General features: G+C 39.8%; 2 protein-coding genes across 2 annotated transcripts; both read right to left on the bottom strand.

Moving 5' to 3' along the window:
* Positions 1–7,695: 7,695 nt before the first annotated feature.
* paqr7b (progestin and adipoQ receptor family member VII, b) lies at positions 7,696–14,670 on the bottom strand. The gene is made up of 2 exons (XM_061716513.1): positions 14,510–14,670; positions 7,696–11,165 (listed from the first exon to the last, which is right to left on the bottom strand). The coding sequence occupies exon 2, from the start codon at positions 11,150–11,152 to the stop codon at positions 10,094–10,096; it is 1,059 nt and encodes a 352-aa protein (XP_061572497.1). The 5' UTR covers positions 11,153–11,165; positions 14,510–14,670; the 3' UTR covers positions 7,696–10,093.
* Positions 14,671–19,445: 4,775 nt separating this feature from the next.
* LOC133427961 (stathmin-like) lies at positions 19,446–22,938 on the bottom strand. Its single transcript, XM_061716511.1, has 5 exons — positions 22,828–22,938; positions 20,884–20,922; positions 20,366–20,538; positions 20,057–20,248; positions 19,446–19,965 (listed from the first exon to the last, which is right to left on the bottom strand). Exons 2-5 carry the CDS (start codon positions 20,897–20,899, stop codon positions 19,906–19,908), a joined length of 441 nt encoding a protein of 146 aa, XP_061572495.1. The 5' UTR covers positions 20,900–20,922; positions 22,828–22,938; the 3' UTR covers positions 19,446–19,905.
* Positions 22,939–26,400: the final 3,462 nt, after the last annotated feature.

Here is a 26,400-nt window from a genome sequence, read left to right as displayed (position 1 = left end):
AAGTTCATTCAAGTTGTAATTGTTTCATTTTTTTTTTATATCAATATTCTGCAGGCCAATGCACCCTCCTCATCACCCTCCCTAACATGTAGAGCAGGGGAAGGAAACCCTGGTTCTAGGGAGTCCTGCATGTTTAAGATGTTTCTCCGCTTCATCACACCCTGATGCAAAGGACTGTGTCATTAACAGACTTGTGCAGACCTGGATGAGAAGCTGATGATGGTCATTAATTAGAATCAGGTGTGGTGATGTAAGGAGACATCTGAAACATGCAGGACTGTTGCGCTCTAGGACCACGGTTGATGTCCTTTTGCATTGTCTTGTTAAAATCGGAGCGGTTCCATGGAAAAGACGTAGTCTTGAGGATGCACACGTTGCTTTAAAATCTTGGTGTACTTTCCTGCGCCTGGTAACAGTCTGGAGGGCCCTTTCACTTTTGTCCAGATCCCATAGCACCCATTTCTCACAAGACACATTTCCACTCTGTGGCGTTTCACCCCGGATGCCTCTGAGCCCACAGATGCCAACGCCAAATCTTGGCAAGATCTAATGTGAGGCATCTTTTTCAAAAGTAATGTTTTAAGTGATATTTGTGCTCTGTACTGTATAGTAGTACTTGATGTAAGATTTCCAGTCATTTTTGCTCATGTGGTTATAGCTAGCAGTTATTCAGTTAATGCCATCCAAGAAAGTGTGTTTGTTAAACAATATGTTTAAACATTTCAATCATTCCCTCATACATGTCATGACAAGGTGGAGATCCTATGCCTACATTTGTGTCTCAAAGACGAAGCGTGTCTTGGATACTTTGTATCAAATTGTCAACACATCACCTGCTTGAAATAACATCTTTTTGTCTTCTATATAGCACTAAATTGCCCCAACTCTTATTTAAATGTAAAAATGGATGTACAGCACAATTTGACTTAAAAAAAAAGTAAAGAAAAGTTTGAACCATTGCATCTTAGTTTCATTTTCATTGTCCATGTTCCAGCTCGTTTTGGTTTGGGGACATAACTGGGACACAGTAGTTGTATAACAAACATCAGAGATTTAGTTTAGAAGGATCTGTGCTGAAAAAGCATGAATTACTGTATATCATGTCTCATCTCAACTCAGAGCTCAAGGTTATTCAAGCAACAGCATCCATGAAAACAGGTACATTTTGCCTCCAAAACTTCTCTTTCACAGACCTGCTGTGATAAAAAAGAAAAGAAAAGAAAAAACAAAATACTGCCCACTTCTTAATGTTTCCCCACTTTCTGGTTATCATGTGTTGGGAGTGTATAACCTGTCTAAACAGAGAGGTTGAAGGGGAAGGAGCGAGGAATCCATTACCCTCACGTTGTTATTGCTTTGGGAAGATAGAGAGAGACCTTCAGATGGGGCACAGGTGCTTCCTCCTCACCTCTGCCAGCCCCTGGTATCTCCTTAACCAGCTCGTGATGAATAGGCCCGATCAGTGGCCAGCTGATTGGTGAAGCCAGCAGCATCGATGCAACATCCAAGATGAAGAGGCGGCAGTGGGTGTTTTCTTTTGAAAGAGACTGAATCTATAAGGATCTTATTAAATTCTGACAGTGTTCCAGCGCCACGATTTACATTAGTTCTACCAAGGACAGAGTCACATGTGTGAGACTGTGAGGACCATGGCTAATTTTCCCACACTGTGCCCACTTTATAAGTGATATTAGCACTCAAGCCTTGGCATAATCATTGTCTTTTCCTAAGCTAGTCACATACTCACTTTAGAGGGATCATCAGCCCCACAAATGTTGCTTCATCAACCCTTTTATCTATATTTTATGCCTTTAATTTTCTTCTGTCTACTACAGCCTGCTTCACTACACACAGTATGAGGGCTGATGAGAAGCACTGCAGGGATGTCTATCAGAACAAACACTGTAGAGACAATATCCAGTTGAGTTGCAGAACATTACTCAATGAAACAGTAAAAACCAGCTCGGTGTGGAAAGTATTATTAAAGAAAGCATTTGCAAGAATGCAAATGTCCAAACCAGCTGAGGTAGATATTGTGCAGACTTTACTCTGTTAGCCCATCATGCAGACGAATTCCTCTCTGCTTGGTTAAATATTGCTTTCCGCTCTGTAACAGCTATACTAACAGGTCACGAGGTAGAAGAAACAAGAAAACCTTGAGATGCAGGAATGTCCATTCATTCTGCAGGCCTTGAGTTTGACCCATTTTGCTAAGTTTTCTCTCTATTTCCATTAAGCTATGATGACCGTGAGCAGAGTGACCGTGTCATAACTGTTCTCACAGCATTCACACGTTGCTTACATGGCTAGTGTAAAGGTTGCGTGTTCAAAAGATAACCCTCTTGAACCTGGTTTCAGCACTTTGTGTTTTCACACAACCAGAACACTGGTAGCATCTAAGCAAAAGTCCAAACTGTAATAACGATCCTAATTTTCCCCCGAAAACTGTTGCTGTCTAAGCAGACCCCCAGTCCAGGCAGCTTTGTTGCATTTTTGTTTTGTTTTGTGTTTTTAAATCTGTTCTTTGGGTAATTGTCTGGATTGTCGCCACCAAATAATGGTAAACGATATTATTGGAAAAACATTTTTCCACTCAGCCCTGCAATATATGAGAAAATCAATGATGCTCTTGTGTCTTCCCACCACCTGTGAAGCTGCAGTCAACAGACAGCAGACGTTTGAAGTCTGGGAACAGGGAAGACAGTCGGCACAACTCTGTCCAAGGATAAAATAAAATCTGTTCTAGCAGCAGTTGGCATTGTTGCCTCACAGCCAGGAGCTCCTCCTTCAAACCTCTGCAGGAGTCTTTCTGTGTAGAGTTTACATGTTCTGCCCGTGCTTCAGTGGATACCAGTCTCTGTGTACGCCGACCTCCTCCCAAAGACCGAGGGCTTGACGAGCCATTCCACCTGTCACTGGGCGAGAGACGAGGTACACCCTGCACAGTCACCCCACAGGGATGTCAAGTTTCAACTGTCAGACGAACCGTGGTCCCTGTTTTTCTGTTTCCAGTCTTGAAATTGCACGCAGAGGACAGTAGCTACAACAATAATGATGTGATGCACGCTGTGGTTCAGCTCTACCCAAAGCCCCGACAAAAGAATTGTTGCCAGTCTTGGTACAAGATCAATTTTAAACATTCTGTTCAAATGAAAACAAGTTTTCCACTTGGTATCAGTTTCATGAGCTGTTTAATGATATCCTGGCAAATGTCAAATTGGCAGGTTCTCATGTGTAACTTACCCTTTATTTATAATTTCCAGTCTTATGTCGGGCCAATAAGTATCCTGTGGCTAAGACTGTATTATTCCAGAAATAAACAATTTCCATCAATGACCTTACAGAAAAAGAGGTGAAATGGAAGCATTGATTTTCTGTTTTTGTTTTTAATCATTCAACAAATTGCTTGAAAAACTAACCAAGCAAGACTGTTTGTTGCTATTGCAGTTGTAATGTTTGACCCTATATTGGACTCTGTCATCCATGACAATCAGAAAAATATGTACAACCCAGTTTTGTTTTTCTTTTTTAATTATCATCTCAGAGTGGACGGCCCTCTGAACACTTCAGGAAGAGGTTAGGGTACACCCTTGACAGGTACCAACAAAATAAACTATCTCAGTTCCTTTTTCACTCTAATTCACCTCCTGTACATTCAGAATGAGCATTACCCCGTCCTCTGCAGTGTTCTCTGGAAACTACAGCTTCTTGGAGATGAGGAACCACGGGACAGAACTGTACCACCACTTCAACATTCATTGGCACTTTACCAAAATAAAAGTTATCGATACACGAGAAGGACCAAAGCACCTTTTCCACATTGACTCATTTCTTTTTTGTTGAACTTCTCCCATTGCTGTTGTGTTTGCCAAAGCTTTTCATCTCATAGTTACAAAAGCAAGAGCACTTGTGAAAAATAAAATGATGTGGAGACAAAAAAAAATGGAGAAAAAAGGTGACAAGAGAAATCTTGGCTGGCTGTATGTCTGGTGGCAAAAAATAGAAAGTGGTCTAACTGAAAAAAGCTGTTCTCTGGCAGCAAGTCCAAGCTGAAATTACAAAACACACAAGAGCAAGGCCAGCCAATACTACCCCCCCAGCAATGCCTGTGTGGAGCAACTGAGACGGGAGGACCAGGAGACGTGTGGAAATGGGAGGAGAGGGACGCGTAGCTGCTCCTGAAGCAGGCATATGAAAATTGATGGAGTCTGGGGAAGCAATTGATAGTTAGAGGACAGGAAGCAGGCTGTAAGGCAATTATCACCGTGTCTGCCATTTGATTTAAGACCATCTAAGTGTGTAACACTGAATTAATCACATTCAAAGTAGATATATCAAGAGCCCATCCCTGCCTTAAATTTCAATCATTCTTTTCCATCAAAGAGACTTGTGCTTTGGATATTTTCTAATCAACACAGAATATGAAATTCCACTCACTGGAGGTAAAAAAAATGTTATTTGCATGTTAATAACAAGGCTGAGATTTACCTTATATGGGAGTAAAGCTCCTCACATATATTAACAAACGGCAAGATCTTCAGCAAACGTACAAAATGCAGGGTGGAAATATGGGATGTTAAACATATTTAAACAAGAACAAGCATGAACACCTGAGACAGATAGTGCATCATAACTAAGCCACATGTGTCAACCACAAACTGCAGCAACGCTTCAGCTGTCGTTCCAAGTGTTTGCTTTGAAGAAATTGGACTCAGTCATTTAATTATTATTAGTCTATTATGCAAATGTGTGCAGCAATAGTTACATTTTCCTCATTTCCACTCAAAGCTGAACTGGAACAGGATAGGAAAAAGTGAGGGTTCAGTAATCAAGGCAACAGATGGCCTACAATGAATACTCTGATCGGCAACAATAGCAGCAAATCACTATTATTGAGAAATCTGTTTTGAAAAAACTTTATCAACTGAGCTGTAAATTCTTTATAAAAGGCTGTGATCTATCAGTGGTTTAAGTAGTCGTTATTTTGAAGTATAGACACATCGTTTACCCCCCTAATAGAACGATTCCTTCTTTTAAAATGCCGGGATTGTGTAATGAAATAAATAATTTGAAAGTTATTGAGCCTGTGTAATCAGAGGAGTTTGTTTTGTTTTGCTTTTCCGAGCAACCACTTAGAGCTCTTTGCCCAAGAGGAAAGGAATTGTGCAGTTATCTATCATTTACTCATGAGGCACACCGCACAGATAATATAAACCATCTGCTTCACATTTTTTACAATAATTACCACAACGGAACCAAAAATATGGAGACGATTTACTTATGTGAGCCAGCGCGTCATGATGCATTTCTTCATTACACTGGGTAGAAAAGAAACTTATTGTTGTCATTAATTAGTTATTTACTGTACCAACGATGTTCCTGTTGAAATACCTTGTTGCTGAGTATAAGTCATTTGTAGCGTTTCTTCTTTGTAAATGTGCAGCGGTCTGTATCTGACATGTCTGTATCTTGACGTGGTCAATAGTTCTTTTTGAAGCTTCTAGGGGTGAAAACATTTCTAAATCATTCAATAGATAATTGTAATTTCTTTTAAATCGCAAAATACCTCTGAAGAGTCTGTTTTCCCAGACAATCCTGCCAGTGTGTCGTCTCCTTTCTTTGCCTTTGCTGTGGAACTGACCGTCAACCAAACGACAAGGCTGCCCTCTAGTGGTCATTTTAAAAACTATAACTAAATAAAATCAAATTAAATTAAATTAAATTAAATTAAATTAAATTACCACCTCAAAACAACAGTTTGCCGGCTGAAAATAAAATTAACCACCTGTGTAAAGTACCGATCATATAACGCTTCTGATCATATAAAAGAACCAACAACAATCTGCCTTCAGCACGGTTACAGTATTATGGTCTGCTCAGTCTGCAGGTTAAAATAAATAACCGTATGCAAACTTGGATTAGGATCTGCAATAGTACTCACCGGGGTTTATAAACTGCAATGCAAAATTACATGTATTTTTATTGCAAGTGAATTCACAATGATTACACCTACACATGACCTCATAAAGCAACTTATAGATTGTAATGCATCCCTCTGAGTTTTTTTGTTTGTGTGATTTATCTGCCTGACACACATTACTATGTGTTTAATTTAACAAAATGTATATCACACTGACATGCTCAGTTATAACTGTGCAAATGCTTTGGCAGTGCTTGGATATAATGGATGTTTGTTGGATATAATGGATCAGTTTTGTGCCCTTTTTTTATTTTTCTTGCAATTTCCACATTGTCCCATTTTTTTTATTTATTTTTTTTCTGTTTTGCGATTGTTCTGTGGCATCCTATCTTGCACTGGCACATCCTGTATCTTGTTTGGGCTCGTAACCATGGAGACCATGCCACAAGCTGAAGAAGTGTCTCCGAGCTGTGAAAATAACTGTCTCTCAGTTATTTAGGCTTTTCCCTGAACTTTCGAGGTTTGTTGGCGTGAGAACTCTCCCTTACAAGGTCTCAGGTTCAAATACATGCACAAAACAAGTCTTACTCCAGCCAAAAGTAATTTATCTCATCTAAGGGAGGGATTTGAATGTCCATAACACTGATTATTCTCTGTGGTATGAATAAATAAGCATTTTTGCTACTTAAGTTGATGTGACCTGAGTTTGTTGATATTGTAACATTCTGGGATCTTCCTTTTGGGTATTGAAATCAAAGTTTCAATAAATAAATGTGTTTAAGCCACATTAAACCTTCTCATGGATGGAAACAACTCGGTATGCAACCAGGGGGATTGGAACTTAGAAAGAAATCATGTTAAAATCGAATTAATGCAACATGAACCAGCAGCAGGTATGGTTTTCACTGTGTGTGTGTGTGTGTGTGTGTGTGTGTGTGTGTGTGTGTGTGTGTGTGTGTGTGTGTGTGTGTGTGTGTGTGTGTGTGTGAGAATGTACTAAAGTGTCTCCTAGAGACGCTTGCTGTGCTGGAAACCTCCACAAAGGCAGTGTTAAGTGTTTGAGTCGTCTAGATATCTGTGAACAACACAAAAGTGCCACGATTGTTCCATACACACTCCAACTCTATAGGCATGTTGCTGAGGTGAAAAGTGATAATAGAATTTGAACATGAATACCTACAGACGTATAAGTACTGCATACAGGAATCTAGGACTGAAGAGAGGAGCAAGAACGGGTACTTTTATTGCTCCATCAGTAACAAATTCCTGCAGATGGCTTTGAAAATACCTCAGAGACGGTCCTGCATTTGGATCACACCTGCTACTATTCCCATCATGGAATAAAGAATACACAGCAGGACCAGATAACTTGAATGCAAAGGGAAATACAGTTTATTTTGCTCAGCAATCATGGAGACAGGCTTGTTTTCGAGCTCAGCCATCAGTTTGATCTCAACAACTGTGAAGTTTCACAGTACTTCCAGGTACAACTGTAATGCAAAGTGACTAAATTCAATCACGGACTGCATAAAAACATCCAAAAGACCTGAAACCCACCTTTGTGGCAGCTTGTATAACACTAGAAGTCACCAGAAGAAAATAACCCCAGCTTCAGTATTAGTAGGCTGGTAACCTTCACTTCCATCAGATCATTTATATGTTAACAAGCATGCAAGTCCCTGTTCAGATGCTTCTTGGCTTCAAATTACTATATCATTTCCTTCTTTATTTGTTCAGAAAAGGAATCTTTTTAAAATTGCAATAAAAAAACACTATTTTTGAAGTTAAGGTAACACTTTATTTCTTTAAATACCACAGAACATTAGTACAGTCAGTAACAGGAGGCAGAAGACTCTGGTCTTCTTACAACTTTTCAGAAAGGCATGATGAGAAATCTTGGGTGATATCAGAGGCTATGTACACACACACACACACACACACACACACACACACACACACACACACACACACACACACACACACACACACACACACACACACACACACACACACACACACACACACACACACACACACACACACACACACACACACACACACACACACACACACTCCAGGCTATATTCCAGTTAAATTCTGAATCAGTTTCATCTGCATTGATCATAGATAACCTCTAATAGTCTCCACGTTTTAATAAATACTTTTTTCTTAATAAAAAAAACATCTGGCACTTTTAAACTCTCTCTTTTCCAACAATATTCTTTACACAAATTTCCATCTCTGTAGTTACTAGTTGGGGCATCTTGATGATAAGGACAGTAACCTTCTGTCACTGTGCAAGTAGCGCTGATTAGATTTACAGACATTTGCCAACTGGAAATCATTTGCATTTAACGTTCAGCAAAGCGTGAGACTGAATGAGAAAAATTCATTTGAGCAGCCTCAATCGTGTTGCAGTCTTCACCCGCACAAGAACGGACAGGCTTCCCTGGAACAGCATACAGGATTTCCAGGATTATTCTACATTCCCACTTTTCCCACGCTTCACACAAAACCAGAAAAACCACATGAACAGCTCACACACACGCAAACATAGCCCCTGCTGTCAGCTACAGTATTTACAGAGTGGATTTGGGCAGTGCATTATGAGACAGTCAGAAATGTTACAAAGGGTCATATTCAGGAGCATTTTGGTTAAATCTAACTTTCAACTGGTTTATAGTGAGCTGACGAAAAGAAATAAAATAAAAACCAAATCAACCCCTGACAGTCACTGAATTAATCCCTCAGTAGTACCATCACTGAAGTAATAACAGATTCATTGGCACATTAAACACCGTCATAAAAGAGAGGCAATGAATATTCATCTTTTTTTTTGTGAGAAAAAAAAAATATTGAGCAACATTTTTAATAAAGCAAACGCGGTCATAAGAAAAGTCATCATCCAAAAACAGAAAACAAATGTACAGTATGTCATTGCAGAGCGACAGCTGCAGTATGAAATGATGTATTCATAGCCATTAAAAGGCCAACAGCCCGAAGGAAACCAACATACGCTCAGAAACGATGCACCAAAATAGGAATGTAAGGAAAAACAAAACCAGATCCAGATGTTGAGTTGAAGAAAAAAACAAGACGTAACCTTCTAAAGTAATACAGCTTATTTACAGGGTAAGAAAGAAGTGCAAGGCTAAGGTTTCATTGACATTCACACACTTAATATCCACAGTATATACCAAAAAGACATGCGTAGAGGCACGTAAATATTCATTGTACAAAAGCAAATCACACTAAAAGCAGAACACTCAGACCCGGCTTTTGTGACTCAACCCTGATCAGCCATCAATGAGAACATGCACGCAAAGCAGAGACATCATGGGATGTGGAAAGGCAAAAGCTGAAGTTCCAGCCCTTTGAGTACAAAAAAATAACAATAATAACGACAATAATAATAATAATCATAATAATCATAATAATAGACATCAGTGATGTTGCATTCATCTTTTAACCCACACAGAGTGCCAGCCTCATTTTGAAAAGATAGTACTCTTCCACATAAAACATGTTTTTGTTTTGTTTTTTCTCGAGTATAGGAACAATATTTGGTTTACTAACTTTCCTCAACAGGTTACCGAAAATTAAGGTGGCACTGAGATGGTGCCTTGATGAATTGATAAAGAGGCAAATCTAGGAAAAGGTATAATAATGAATTACGTTTTTGTCAGGCTGCAATATACATTAGGCTTATGTGAACGAATCATACTGTATAAATACACAAGTTGAAATGTTATAATTTGATTAAGACAGGCGGGTTGTTCAAATATAATTAAGAAGGCCTTTGGAGGAACTTGCTTGCTCGCCCGGACAAAAGGAAAAATTTGTATCATGAAGTGAAACATTCCTTCAGACCAAGACTGAAAGCAACTTTGCAAAAAAAATGAGGAGTAAAGACACAAGGAATTGTTTTCTAGTACTACCTGCATTGCTACAGATAAGTCAAAAGATTCATTCCCTTTTTCTCACTGTAAGTCACAAAAAACACATCCTCAGTCACTTTACTTCACCGTCGTTTGGCAGATCACGTAGAGAAGAGATCAGAAGTCACCGTCACAAACTGATATTTTCATAGACAAAACATTTGTATTATTTTAAAACCCATCACTACCGAGTAAAATAAATTAACCTTTTTTTTTTCTCTTTTTAAATAAACTCTCACTCCTCCTTCTCTTGGAGGGAGGCGCGCACGCGCTTGCGCACATAGAAAGCGGTGAGGGCGCTGCAGCAGGTGGTGAAGATGAAGAGCGCGACGGCGTCGTGCGCCAGGTCTCCGTGGAGACGCTCGTAGAAGGGACGGCGCTCCATGAAGTCTGTTCGCAGCGCTTCGATCTGCATCAGGGTGCACACCACCACAAACACGTGAAAGATCTGATGGCCCTGCCCGATGAAGTCACACCTCCCAGGGAACAGGCTCTCTGGGTGCGGGCAGCAGAAGAAATAGGCGCTGATTAGGAAAAAGAGCACATGGTAAAAATGGTACATCACAGTGGGATCGGCGCAACCGTCCCGGTAGCAGCTGTAGATGCGATGAACCACGGGGCTGATGTCCAAACAGTAAGCCAAGGCCGAGGGCACCACTTGGAAGAGCTTGTGGGCGAACTTGGGCAGCTCATTCCTGGCATACTTGCCATAGCAGCACCCGAAGCAGGTGAGCCAAGCCAGAAACGCTGCCGTGGGTAAAAAGAACCCTCGCACCGTGGTGTGCAGATCCTTCTCTATGGCATAGTAGTAGTGTGCCAGAGCGCTCCCGTACTGGTAGACAGAAACCCCCACGTAGTCGAGGAAGTAAAAGGTGTAGTAGGAGAGCTCCGACTTGGCGGAGAATAGATGAGCGAGAGCACTGAAGGAGAGGTAAGTGAAAGCTGCCAGGAGAACGATGAAGAGGGGCTGGGCGTGAGGATCACGCAGGAAATCCACCGTCTCTGAGATCTCCTGCCACTTTACCAGGATGATGAGGGCGGCCAATAGGTGGGTCCACACGTTGACGGTCTCGTTGTGCCTTTGGAAGAGGGTGAGGAAGTAATAGCGCCAGCTCTGGTCCGTCTGCCGGTAGCCGGTGAGGATGTGGCGCTCCTGAAACACTCTGGGAACATCGGACAACTTCACAGTGCAAGGCAGTGTGGGGAAAGCTGACTCGAGCAGCTGAGGGATCTGCCGCAGCTGCTGTGCGTTAATAAACAGCCGGCCAATCTGCTCCATCACTACTGTTGCCATGGCAAACTAGAAACTACAGAGGAGGGTGGAAAGAATAAATGAAGAGTCAGTCAATATCTGTCTTTGAGCTGCATCCATTTCCAGATCTGTTGGCGTGTTTTAGCACATTCATATAGGAAAACTGGAATACTATTTTTAGCATAAAGAGAAGTATTAGTGTGGCACTCGTTTGGTCATTGAATCAAACAATTATTTCATAAAACTGAAGTAAATTTCCAGTTTAGGGTAACATACACATCAGATATTCTGCTTGCAGACTTTGTTGGTTTCTACTTTTTGAGACTTCCTTTTTTCTTTTGCACATGGTTAATATAAACATAAAAAAATTAGAATAACATATGTTTTTTGCTTAAGTTACTTATTTTTCCCTTTGAGGAGCAGTGAAACGATCCAGACAACATTGAGTTAATACGGCCTTTTTGATGTCTTATCAAAAGGAAGTAGCACATGAGCTTTTGGCGGTCGTGGGTTGGTACCGGTGTCAACAGCGCTTTAAGACATCTGCCTGCAGTAAGTGAAACCGAGGCTGCTGGCCGTGCAGCTACAGGCCAGCAACTATAAACAGGTTGGTAAAGAAAATTCAGCACAGAAATTAACTGCACTAATGAGCTGCATTCAGAGTGAACACAGTCATGTTTTGCACAAGCTACTCTATTTACTGTTTCAAACGGACATAGTGCTAAACCATCCTGGTTTCTTTTTAAACCGTCCGACTGTTGCCTCTGAACATGTTCTCGAGTCAATAAGCACCACTCTGAATACTCTGACAGATATCAAATGTAATAAAACTCAGACAGAAGCTGTTTGAGAGCAAACAGGAACCTACTGACTGGAGATAACAGAACTTTACACATAACCATGGTTTCTTACAAGATATCTGATTAAGACATGCATCTAGGGTTAGAAAAGGATCTTTAATGTATGGGACTTGCACTTACTGTAGCACGAGTCATACAATAAAAGTATAAGATGTCAATGACTAACCCATTTACAGTTGACCATTTAGCAGCCTACAACAGTCAGGGCTGTTGCATACCCCGTAATGTATAAGCCATGCCTGGCTGCTTACAAACCCAATACCAGTCAGCGGCCAAATTATCACAATAGTATGTGCTTTCCATATGTACTTTATTGGTTCTTACATTTGCAATCAATTTAAAACAAGTAAACTGCAGATTATCTTCAATTAGTATATTTCTTTATACGTTACACTGTTTGTAGGATGTGTTTATGAACATAACAACTCTAATATTTGCATATACATTTAGATGGCTGCATGTTGAAGCTATTTCTTTCCCCAATTTGATGGGAAAAAAGGAACCTCACCTGTAACTCTCTTCCTTAAAATACTTTTGCATATCAAAATAAAGGCATACCTCGAAATAATAAGGCACTAGTATTTCAATATAAGATAAGTTGTTTAGGTATAGCCAGGGAAAAGGGTAAAACTATGCTGGCTTTGGAGCAGACGGCAACCTGTAGAATTTCCCAGGCAGCATGTGTCCATGTGAACCCCAACTGGATTAAAAGTGGTTTGAAATGTACGAATGGCAAATGCTCGCTGCGTTTGAGTGTTCTTTGCAAATTAACGTCTACTTCAGTGATGACATCCACATGCAGTTTTATCTGACTAGATTAGGGTGAATAGAGTCTCAGAGTAATCAATCACTGTGCAATAATAATATTAATAATAATAACTACAATCATATGCTGTAACAATGCACCTTTCAATAACCATGTCTACCTCATACTTCTGCACCTTTCACTTTTTTTTTTATTGTATACATATGTTACTAAGAGCTGTCATTTATCTATTTACTGTACAGTGAGCTAAAATAACCGGAGTCAAATTCCTTCGGTGCGTCCGAAATGCCATACTAAACAGTATCTACTAAAAAGTATACTTAAGTTCGGCACACTTTTGAGTAAATATCAGTAGTATGCATTAATTTGGACGTACTACTCAGAGCACACACGTCACTTCCTGCCATTGGGAGGAAGTGCCAGCAGCAGTAGCAGCACCGCTCCGCTATTTCCTGTTTATCCTGGCCGAAACAAGATGACATTATATAATATTATTATATACGAATATTATAATATTAATATTATATAATAATATTTTTATACTTAATATTATACCTATGAAATTTACGTATCACTTAGCAACCAAACACTGCTGCATTGCATTGTGGGAAGTTTCTGCTTAGCTAGTGTCCATCAATCATATGGAATGAATGAGTATGGATAGAGCATACTATTATTGAGTACGTACTAATGTGTCGGACGCACTAAAAAAATCTCATATACTGTTTTTGCATACTCATTAGGGTGGAAGCATGCCATTTCGGACGCAGCCATCGTCTTGTTTGACCTGACTTGGCCAATAAACCTGATTCTGACTAGTCTTATTTTTTTCTAATTTCAAACAGGTACTATTTTTTAGCAATATTTCATTTTTACTGCTTTGAATCCATACACCTCTTCATCTGAGAAAGTGGTGATGACTCTCAGGTTTAGCTTCTTTTTTTTTTTTTAATTCATTACATTGGATAAAATGGGCTTCCATCGCGACGTTACCCATCCTGCTCTGGTTTATTACGTAAACTCTGTCAGCTGCACATATGGAGACAGTAGTAAAGAAGCATGAGTTGAGTGATTGTGAGCAGGGCTTTAATTCCTGCGGGAGTGTTGCAGGCAGAGAGCTGAGGCAGCAGCCTGGTCAGATCACACTGAGGGATGAACATGTGCAGAGGATAATAAGGAGGAGAGGCGTGAGTGATGAATGGCGGATTACCTAACATAACTCCATCCTATGTCCACACCCCTCGGCTTCCGACGACCGCCGATATCCCTTAAAATATTTATACATGGAGAACAATGCTGGACTCCGAGCGAGCAGGGCTTTTATATGCGTGTTAAAACCTCCGTGGGGCCTAAATGGGGCCTGTTGCTACGGCTTGTCACAAGCTGGGCTGCACCTGATCAGAGCAAGCTGCACATTTTACAGATAAATGCGCGTCCAGCTACGCAGAGCCTACGCCGTAGGGTACGCGGCGACGCGCACCGTACGGTGCCCGTCGCCGCGTAGCCTACGCCGTAGGCTCTGCGTCGATTTAGGCTGAAACATCGGCTTGTTGCGACCGACGGGTTCCGCACACTCTCCCGCTCATAAGCGGCATTTCCCGGGCTCTTATGAGCCGAATAAACACCGCATCCTGCATACTAATGAAAACCTGACAGGGATTCTTGTTCGAGACGTTTCTGAACCTGTGCCATCTTTACGTTTCAGCAACGACATGCCATGCATGTTGATTTAGGAGAAGAGGAACCCTTAGCACTTACGAAAAAACGACATACCTTGTCGATGGCGGAATTAGTCCAGAGTCTGGAATAAAAAAGAAGTCGGTGAATGAATTAGAGCCGTAAAGAGCATGGAGAACATTATTTGATGGGCAGGACTGAGGGAAGATGACCGAGACGGGAGCAGCGGCAGCGCCAGGCGGGTCCTACGGCGCAGCTGCTAGGAGACCAGCCAGTTTGACGGACACGTCCACTGGCCAATCAGCGGACAGGGAGCTCCTCCTTCTGGTGGCCGCATCTATGGTTTTGACCAATCACAGCCGCCGCTCGGCCAATCGGCCCGCCCACTCTCAACACAAATTCTTCCACTGCCACTTAACACAGAATTTCTGTCAGATAAGGTCTTAATGGAGTAGTTGCCATCATCTTTAGCTTGCCTTTCCCGGATATAATTTGGATTAAAATGTAGTTATTACATTAGATTATATACTTTAGCAATCTATTCTTTAATCTGCTTGACAAGTTACATTTATTTTATCCTTTAGTTGAACTCATGATGCCATCACAGAAGAGGTTATGTAACCTTGACCTTTTCATGTGTCATTGTTCCTGCTTGCATGTGTTTATGATCTCACCTGCATGCACTATGAATACTTTATTAGGCTGTTGCAAGGAAAAAATGAGAGGAAATTGGTCTGTCACCACCATCCGGATAATGTTTTGAACAATGATGGCATAATTTTTAAGTTACACACAAGCAGAATCAACAAACACAGGGCAGGACATTGAAACCATCCTTTGTTGCAAAAGTATTGTGAGCAGTCCCCATGAGTTTTGCCATGATTAGAGTGGTGGATGTAGCTGATGTAGATATTCTTCTTGTAAAGTCTTTAGGACTGCTGGACACATGGCATGTCATCAGTAGTGTTCTCCTGCATCATTAGGCGTTTCAGCCTTTCTACACTATTCACTTTCCCTGAGGATGATCAGAACTTATCATGTGCCCAAGCCATACCCAAAACCTGCAGGGTGGGGAGTTTTCAGAATCAGAGTCAAAATCATCATTATTGGCCAGGTTTGAACATTTTCCTACAAGGAATTTGACTCTGGTTATTTCGCTCGCAAAAATAAACAAATGTGGCACTTATTGACATATATACAATTAAAGAACTGAAGGTGCAGCAGTATGAGGTAGAGAAATGATGGCTCTAAATAAAATAACATATATACCTTTTTTTTTAAAGTGAAAGGTGCAGCAGACCTTTCACTTTAAAAAAAATGTAAGTTAAAAATAAGAAAAGTTAAAAGTATTGTAGTGGCAGCGTGGGTCCTTCTCCTTCAGCTAGATCCACCTGCTACTTCTTTCGGCTGTCTGAGATATTTTAATAATCTGACGCAAACCTGGCCATGGTGTCCAAGGTCTTTCTGAGGTTTGGTTGTGGACGAGGCCGCAAATCCTACCAAAGTGTATCCCACTGCGTTCCAGTTAAGTAGTCTGGCATAACTTCTTAGGTTTGTAAGTGAAAAGCGACCCCTGCCTTGTGCATGTATCAAAAAACACATTTTAAGCTTGAGATTAAACATTAGTTGATGTACAGAAGTCACCACACTGAGTCTTTCACCAGCCTGCCCAGCTGGTGTGGTTAAATCACTTTTATGGCCTATATCTTTCTTTTTCTTTGTCTTCACTAACAACGTTCCTTTGTTAATCTTGCTTTTCTGACAGATCTCTTTTGTTTCTTGATTCAAACCACCCCACTCAGTGTATATTCCTTAAAGAGACTAATTTAGGGAGTGTCTATGAAAACAATGAATATGTGTTTATCCTCTGGGTCTTTGATCTACAACTTACTCAGAAAAAAAGACAACTTCAGGGAACATTACTTGTAAATTGATGCTGCAGACAGCACAGTGTATCTTGGAGTAATAAAGGAAGGTCATTCCAAACATCCAGAGCGGGCTGAGAAAAGGTTGTTGAAATAGAGCCAGCTTTTGTCCCCTGTGTGGTGAGACAGGGTAGGAACGCTGCACCATGGGACATCGTTCTGGGCTGATGAGTTCAGCAGTTTCTTCCAGACACATGACAAAGAGGCACTGTATAGTGCTGTGACAGTTTGTGAAACAATGTGGCCTCAAATATACAAAAACCTGTACAAAACATTCTTACAGTGAGTGCAAAGTGTTAAAAACTTTTAAAAAAAACATGAAAGGGATTATCACATCTAAAGAAAACTCTGTAGTTACTCTATAATCAGAGTGGTCAAAATAAATTAGGTCTTTAATCACTATATTTCACTCATATCATTAATAATATCTAATTAATGTCCATATTTTAAAAGACTAATACGGACCTTGATATGCAGGATAAAACTTGAAATGATTTGGATGTAATCAAACTTGTCAAGCAACTTTTAAAAAACAACTTTTGAGCACATACACACGACATTCTTCATTGCATGTGACTGTTCCAGCTTGGGTGACAGGCGTGATGCTGACTGCAAGTCTGTGCAAGGAGCAAACAAGGGTAAACAAACCTAAGCACAGACAAGGGTTCTGCTTACTTACATAACACTGCTGCAGATCACATAGCATGCAAGTAATCCCTCAAAGTACCTGAAAAGTACCATGGTGCTGGTGCATAGCTATAAACTATAAAACTATCGTATCGTACCTATCGTAGCTATGAAGTGTTTTTGTCAGGATGTGCCCAGTATTTTACAGAATGACATACATTGTCAACACAGAGTGCTTTCTGTGTACGTGAAATCCAACAGACCAGCAGGAAAAATATCAGAACTCATGGCTGCATAATGCACGTTCACAAAAATCTGGATCCACTAAGCTGCTGATGCATCAAGATATCACTACTTTGAATATACAGTGGAGCAAAAAAGTATTTAGTCAGACACCAGTTCTCCCAAGTGCGAGTTCTCCCACTTAAAAAGATAAAATACGCCTGTAATTTTCATCATACGTATATCTCAAGAGACAAAATGAAAAAAAAAATCCAGAAAATCACATTGTCTGATTTTTAAAGAACGTATTTGCAAATTATAGTGGAAAATAAGTATTTGGTCAATGACAAAAGTTAATCTCAATACTTTATTGACCCTTTGTTGGCAATGACAGATATCAAACGTTTTCTGTAAGTCTTCACAAGGTTTTCACACACTGTTGCTGGTATTTTGGTCCATTCCTCCATGCAGATCTCCTCTAGAGCAGTGATGTTTTGGGGCTGTCACTGGGCAACACGGACTTTCAACTCCCTCCAAAGATTTTCTATGGGGTTGAGATCTGGAGACTGGCTAGGCCACTCCAGGACCTTGAAATGTTTCTTACGAAGCCACTCCTTCGTTGCCAGGGCGGTGTGTTTGGGATCATTGTCATGCTGAAAGACCCAGCCACGTTTCATCTTCAATGCCCTGCTGATGGAAGGAGGTTTTCACTCAAACTTTCACGATACATGGCCCCATTCATTCTTTCCCTTACACGGATCAGTCGTCCTGGTCCCTACCAAAAAGTTCTATTTTGGTTTCATCTGACCATATAACATTCTCCCAATCCTCTTCTGCATCATCCAAATGCTCTCTAGCAAACTTCAGATGGGGCTGGACATGTACTGGCTTCAGCAGGGGGACACGTCTGGCCCTGCAGGGTCTGAGTCCCTGGTGATCGTAGTGTGTTACTGATGGTTCCTTCGTTACTTTGGTCCCAGCTCTGGTGCCATTAATACAGGTAACGAGTGGAGACAGAGGAGCCTTTACAGAAGAGAAGTTACAGGTCTGTGAAAGTCAGAAATCTTGTTTGTAGGTGACCAAATACTTTTACCAAGGAATTTACCAATTAATTCAGTAAAAATCCTACAATGTGATTTCCTGGATTCTTTCCCCCCCATTCTGTCTCTCATAGTTGAAGTTACCTATGATGAAAATTACAGGCCTCTCATTACACTCCGTTGCACATATAACGTTCTTTTTACAGTCCATTATTTTATTTTGTACCATTTCCGTTTTATTTATACTTATTCTACTTTTTCACTTTATTTTTACTTTATCTGTTTTGAAGAAAAACACCACTCCGTACGGCCTTTAATTTCGTTGTGCCCTGTATGACAAGTCTGAATCTGAATCTTTAAGTGAGAGAACTTGCACAATTGGTGGCTGACTAAATACCTTTTTGCCCCACTGTAAGTGTACAGTATGTAAATGTCCCCATAGAAATGTATTCTTTGCCTTGATATGTTTATGCATCCTAATTAAAGTCAAAGAACTGTCAAAATCAAATGGGTTTCAAATTTTACATAAGGATATTTTCAGAATGTTTGTTTTGTTATGATTGCCACGACTCACGTAAAAGAAACCTATGCAATTAATTTAACATGTTGCATTTACTTGAGCTACATCATATTATTTCCAGTATGTACTCACTGTACAGTGAGCGAAACAACCAGATTCAAATTCCGTCTTGTTTGACCTGACTTGGCCAAATAAACTTGATTCTGATGATGGGGGGGGGGGGAAACCACCTCTGCGGATGATAAAAATCACATGGTGAGTGTGTACACCTTCTCTTCAAGTGAAAGTGATCCTTTGCTTTAATGACCAGAGTTGATGATCCAAAGAGACTGCTAATTAATCTGGACTGTAAATGACTGCTCCTCCTTTTAAAAACAGATGTGTTGCACAACTTCTTTGTGGAACAGTTTGCCAATGGAGGCTCCACACCATCTGTAGCAGTAGTCTATGTAAACACAACAGGAGGATCAGGAAGTTTGTTGTATACAGCTTGTCCATAGAAAAGAACAAAAACAGAACACTAATACATATTGATGTTGGGTTTGGTCACATGGACTCACAATCCAGTTAGAATAACTGAAAAATAAGAAATTGGTAACTATGGCAAAAAAAAAAAAAAAAAAAAACATTTTGCCTCTATTTTTATAGAAACCTCTCAAATGTATCAATTCCTGTAATTAATAACGACTGCCACTAGGTGTCAGCAATGTCAAATGCTTTATTATCAAGCAACAGTGAAGAGTTTTCATGAAGACGATACAGCATGCTCAGCTCTAATTGTAACTTTATGTAAAATGGTACAAAAATAGTTTTTTTGTTGTGATAAATTTGTTCAACAACGCTACGCAATAAAATTATGAGCTATAGAGATGAACTTAAACCCTCACAAAGTCCCTTCAAAGTTAACACATTGAGTTTTTCAGCAGTATATCGTGTATTTAACCAGAAAAAGTACAGTAACCCATTATTAACAGCAAATGCCTTGATAAGGAGATAAAGTCTAACCAGCTGCCAAAGAGAAATCCAGAGGAAGAGAGAAGACAGACTAGATCTACACACCAACAACAACAACTAATACAAAAGCATTCAGGAGTATGTCAGATATAATAAAGCTTATCTTTGGACTTGTAAAGGCTGCTTTCAGAATTTTGAAAGAAATTAAACATCAGCCTCTTTCCCTGTCTCCTTGTTCTTCCTCACTTCTTGGAGCTTCTTGTCCTGAAGAGCATTAAAAGAGGAAAGTTATCACAACACAAGTTTCCTTTATATTTCCACCATCATAAATGTTCATCCAGTGATAGGAGCTTACCTTCTCCTTGAACTTCTCGTTGAGCGCTGCCATCCGAGCACTGCGGTTCTCTTTGTTCACCTCCATCTTTTGATTCAGTTTTTCTTGTGCCAGCTTGCTGAAGTTGCAGTTTTCCTCAATGGCCTTCTGGATGACCTCCTTCTCGTGCTCTCGTTTCTCTGCTAATTGTTTTAGCACTTCAGCTTCATGGCTCTGGCAAAGATAGAAAAGGTCCTTTTTTAAAAATAAATTAACAGCACAAGTTTTAAATCCATGTGCTAATCTAATTCCATAACAATTATTAGAAAGTCACATGGTTTCTCTAGTTACCCTGCGTCTTTCTTCTGCAGCTTCCAGTTTTCTCTTAATCTCATCCAGTGATGTCTCCTTCTTCTTGTTGGGGGACAATGGGAATTCCACCTTAGCGTCTGGAGTTGAGGGACTGAGGATGACCTCAAACGCTTGACCTGATGCGCGCTTGTTCAGCTCCTTAATTTGAATGTCTGTAAAAAGACAAAAATCATCAATGATCACTGGTAAATTAATGTATGATGTTGATGTGATCTGAAAGGTGAAGAAATACACTAACATTTAAATTAATAATTAAAAAAAAAAAAAAAAAAAAAAAAAAAAAAAAGACTGTCCAGCTCAAAAACATTTAAACAAGGAGATTGATAAATCAGATTTAATGCCAAGGTCCGGAGAGAGGAGAGAGAAAAAAAAAAAAAAACTATATGTGCCATCATTGTAAAATCCTTTCAGTAAGTTTTACATTTTGCAGCATGTTCTGTTAATGTACAAATTCAAACTGTGCATCAAATACATGCAGCTGGAAACATGACACTGACCAGAAGAGCTCGACATTGTCGTAGATGTTTGTCTTTCTCCTGTAGGGAAAGAAAAAAAAGAAAGAAATCAGAATATATATGAATTTCACTTAAAAGAATGCTATATGTTTCAAAGATAAAACTGAGCCCTCATCGTCTGGCTGATAACTTCACAATCTTCCATAAACTAAATCAGATACTCATTGTGATTAATTTTAAAGAAACACTAGAGTTCAAACCTATCTAGATTTAGCATTACATGGTACAAAGTATGAACTTTTAATTCCCCCTAAGTGATAGTGTGGATAGGGTCTCTGACAAACAAACCAAAGTAACTGTAACTTTGTATGTGTACAAAAATAGTACAAGATGGACTGGCACTTGATTTTAAATCCACACAAGTCAACAACCAAATGTAACACTTCAATAGAACTGGATTAGTACTTAAATGTTACACAATAAAAACAGGCAAGTGCTACAACAAGTGGCCATGAATTCAACCCCTTTTGCGTCTATTGAGTTGTCTGTATGGAGGTTCTTGCACAAACAGTCCTTTCATTTTTAAACCTGTTTTGTACACATAAAGTGAAAAATTACTAAGTAGAGTGAAAATCAATAAAAATGCTTTTAATTGGTATTTTATATTTTGCCATATTTATTTATACAATTGTGTAGTGGCCACTCACTAGCACAGTGTTGCTCAATCCTGGTCCTCGTGGGCCCCTGTCCTGCATGTTTTAGATGTTTCCCTGCTTCAACACACCTTGATACAAGTACCTGTGTCATCAACAGAGTTGTGCAGACCTTGATGACAAGCTAATGAGGACCATTAATTTGAATCAGGTGTGTTGGTGCAGGGAAACATCTAAAACATGCAGGACAGGGGCCCACGAGGACCAGGATTGAGAAACACTGCACTAGCAGGACACTGTTTAGTTTCAGTAGGTTAGAATTCACAAGAATCTAGCCGTTATTAATGATGACGATGAGTTTTCAGTTAGTGTTCTGTTACTGTTGGTTACGGGGCAGTTAGAGAGACTGAAATAAACAACTCGTTTTTCCTTCGTCCACAAAAAGCGTTTTTCAGCTCTTTTGTTCCCAAACTCCTACAATATAATATTTTACAGGTTGTTTTTTTTAAGTCACATAACCAGCAATCTGTCACAACATGACAATACGTCATACAAAAGCTCCCCATTTCTCTGTGGCTCTCTTACAAGATCATGCTTGCATGGTGATGGCTGCACAAAGGAAGGCCCTGCAGCTCGAGCATAAAGTCAGTTTGTGGGTAACCGTGCAGCACATGCATTTGTGCAAGACAGTGGTGGGGGAGGGGCAGCATGACTGCTGTACAGCTCTATGGCATAATATCACAAACCTAATGATGTGAACATATAAATATACTTTTTTTTTTATTCAAAAAGCTGCACAAGAACTATAAAGCCCTAGAGTAGATCTAAATAATAAATCTGACAAACATTACCTTTTTAAACGTGTATATGCAGATTCATGTTGCACAACAACAAAAGGAGTCAGCTAAACTTGGTGCAAATTAACTAATAAACTGTACAGGGACGGATGAGATGATAATTATAAAAATAGTAATAAAATACTTTTTCAATAAACCGTTAGAAGCGTTTTTATAGTTGTTATTTTTCGTAAAGAAATGTAAAGCTTTTGTTGAGCAACGGCCATAACAATTAACCGTTTACTTTACTGAAGTCGTTGAGGCTGAGCAGCACCTTAAGGCTGATTTATGGTCCCGCGTTACACCAACGCAGAGCCTACAACGTACAGGTGCGCGTCGCCGCGTAACCTACGCCGTAGACTACGCCGTCGACTCTGCGTCGATTTAACGCAGAACCATAATTCAGGCTTTACATGCTCTGAAAACGGTTTTAAAAAAGCTATCACACTATAAATGTTTCACCTGAGAGTGTGGATAAAAGTTTGAGCAGTTCTCACCGTCAAGTACAGTAGTTTCTCTCGCAGGGCAGAGCCTCTTCACCTCTCCTTTCTTCTCCTTTCAAACCGCCAACATCTGCACTTTCGCGCACAAACCCACTGACCCCCTACGTCATCAGGGATGCTTGCAGTGATTGGTCCAAATCCACCAATCACAGCAGCCGATGGACCTGGGCGCGCCAGTAGGAAGGTGGAGGAGGCTGCTGCCTGCTGCCTTCAAACAAACATGTCAGAAAAGTCAAACACCTTAGACCAGGGGTATTCAACTAGATTAGGCAGGGGGGCCAGGCACGCGGAAAATTTGGGGATTTTCAAAATGTATTTTGCACTCAAAGACGAAGATTTATGTATATATAATAAATTTGTGCTCAGGAATGAGCAGGAGAATATCTGTGTAGTTTACATGTGAATTATGTATTAATTGTCTCCAGATTTAGTCATTGTGAATGTTAATTATAATATTCAGATAAGGAAATATTATTTTAAATGCAAGTTCATTTTGAAACCATGCATTGTGCAAAACTTAATGAAGTTGATATTGACCTACTTTTAATAAAGCACGCCAAAGCACCACTTTCCACCAAGATTTCCTTATTTGAATATTATATTAAGCATTGAGCACAAGCATTTCAGTCCATAGTAGCCAGTTTGATTTTATGAATAAGCAACCAAAATAAGAACCATAAGTTCCTTTATTTATGACACATCTGTGCATTATATCAGCAAAACAAAACAATCGCATGAAATTATAGGAGGCTTAGAAGTCCATCTGAAATGCAAAGTCCTCATTTAGAGATTCAAATGAAAAAAATTTCAGGCCAATCCTAGAAGTCTAATGATGTAAACAAGTCCTCTATACAACGGAGGTTAATAACAAATAATGTGACAAACATTATCACTGTGCAACACTGGCAAAAAATTTGAAGTAGTAAAAAACATCTCCAACAGAGATTAACATGTACAAACACTGTCCAATTAATCATTAACTAACTGAAAAGGCTACCAAGCATCTTAAACTTTTATTAATTAACAAAATGCGATATGTAAACCATGTTAGTTTCGCTTACTTCGTCGGCCCCCGCCCGGAAGTGACATTAAATGCAACGATATATAAAACGATTTAATATATATTAAAAACATTAATAACTAGGTATGAAATATGGGGCCACATAAAAACTCCTGGCGGGCCGCAAGTGGCCCGCAGGCCGCCAGTTAAATATCCCTGCCTTAGACTCTAGCGTTTTTTTTTTTATAAATATACGGCCCTGCAAGTCATTGATTTTATAACTAACTCAAACAGTACTACTATTTTACTGCATCTGCATTTGTTGATATTGTCTTTACCCCCTCATGATTTAGGACAGGGGTGGGCAATCGGTCCTGTGTCCTGCATGTTTTAGATGTTTCCCTGCTTTAACACACATGATTCTTATTACTCATCATCATCAGCTTGTCATCAAAAAGGTCTGCACAATTCTGTTAATGACACAGTCGCTTGTATCATGGTGGAATGAAGCAGGAAAACATCTAAAACCTGCAGGACACCGGCCCTCGAGGACCAGGATTGTCGAGCTCTGGTTTAGGATCTCACAGACAGTGTTGTGTGGCCAGTAATGAGATATGTAAATTAACAAATTATTTCAGTTATAACTGAAAAAAACATATTCTTAAACTCAAACCTTAATCTGTAATATTGGAATAATATTAAAAAACATTAATAATTTGCTATTTAAAAAAAAACGGTTATAAACAAACCGTGCTTGTAATGTCACTGATGAAACCCGTATGTCATCACATACTCTGGTTTCTGGTTTGGTTTGATTTGGTTTGGTTTGGTTTTGTTTTGTTTTCGTTTTGTGAAAAAGTTTGGATTGCTCTTTGCATCTTTGGTACAGAGCACATGTAGTTTATTTTAGATTGGATTAGATTAGATTGTCCTTTCTTCCTCTCTCAGTGGGGAAATTCGCTTTGTGCAGCAGCAGTACACACACAACACACACATGCAGCGAAAGAGTTAAAAAGTAAAACATTTTCTCCAAAAAACATCTCCAATACAGATTGATCTGACCACAAAACAGATTTCCACTGTATGATGGTCTAAGCACAAATTTTTAAGTGATATTTGTGAGTATTATAGTGTTTTTTCATGGAAACAATATTGTTTTTGTACCAAATCATAATAACAACCACCTGTTGATTCCATCTACTTTTTTCTTTTCTTTTTCAACCTTAAAATCGGCCCTAATTTGTCCATATCCCTTTTTTTTGGAAGAAGTGATTAAAGACAAGTAAAAGATGAAAAGCGAGTGGTAATCCGTCCATCTGTATCCTATGATTTTAAAACAAGTGAGGCAAATATCAGCTGCCAACAAAGAGTGCCTTTCACTGCCAGAACAAAAAGGTGATATAAGAAGACGCCGTGATGAGAGGAAATGTCCAAGAGCTGATTGTGCAGCATTTGTTTTTTCAAATATAAAAACTATATATATATATATGGTTGATTTGATGGGTTATGGTAAACTCTTTGGAAAAAAAACATGTTTTTTTCATGACAGTTATGCTGGCTCTTAGAGAAATAACTAGAATCACCAGTAATTTAGTATGCAAATGCCAGTGACAGTAGGCATACAATTTTGATCACAGTCAAAATATAAAACAGCTTTTATGGTGCAGGTGTAATGAGGTAATCCCATAATTCTGTCAAATGTGGGATTCATTTTGTAGCCATTCGCTGACTGATCATTTTGAGATTTTTTTTTTTTTTTTAAATATTTTTATCCCGGTTTTTTTCCCATTTTTACCACCCCGTGCTCCTACCTACTGACAGTCCTGTGCATTGCCATCCTCTACCAACCCCGGGAGGGCCCTGCACTGAGCTCAGGTCTCCTCCTTAACCTGAGGAGTGAGCAGGCCGCATCTTTTCACCAGGGTGGGGTTTCTCCGGCCGAACGTAGCGCGTGGAAGGATCACGTTATTCCGGCCGGATCCTCCCCACCCCATCTGGCGCCCCGGTTGGCCAGAGGGAGCATGTATAGCCCAGGACTGTGTGCATGTTTTTGTGAGGGTAGCTCACATTAGCTACCCAAGGGAACACGGGGAGAACATGCAAACTCCACACAGAAAGATCCTTTCGCCAACCCCACCCATGGTGTGGGCACTGAAGTCATGGGGGAACTAACACGCACCTCAGCACCCACAGCGTCCCCCGGCGGGAATCGAACCCAGGACCTTCTTGCTGTGAGACCGCTGCACTACCAGCTGCGCCACCGTGCCCCTATCATTTTGAGATTTTAAACTTTAGTTCTGCCTTTCCTAAACTAGTTTATCATTTATCTCCGTCCTTCTGTACCAATATGGTTGCAGTAAAGTAACTCCTGGTTTTCAATACTGGCTGTAGTTAAAAACTAAAATTATTTAGGTCTTGATTTATTTTATCTGTGCAAAGAAAAATGCTTATAATGCCTCTTTGAATTTATTGGGACTTTTAAATAGTCTTTTGAAACAGTCTTTTGAAACAGTGTCTGTCATCTGCTCAGCTGCCAAGGCTGCCACACAAATGTGCACTGCTCTCTT

The sequence above is a fragment of the Cololabis saira genome, chromosome 3 (assembly GCF_033807715.1).
Source record: "Cololabis saira isolate AMF1-May2022 chromosome 3, fColSai1.1, whole genome shotgun sequence".
NCBI classification, from domain to species: domain Eukaryota; kingdom Metazoa; phylum Chordata; class Actinopteri; order Beloniformes; family Belonidae; genus Cololabis; species Cololabis saira.
Note: the sequence above shows the minus strand (reverse complement) of the source record. Positions and strands in the feature narration are given on the sequence as shown.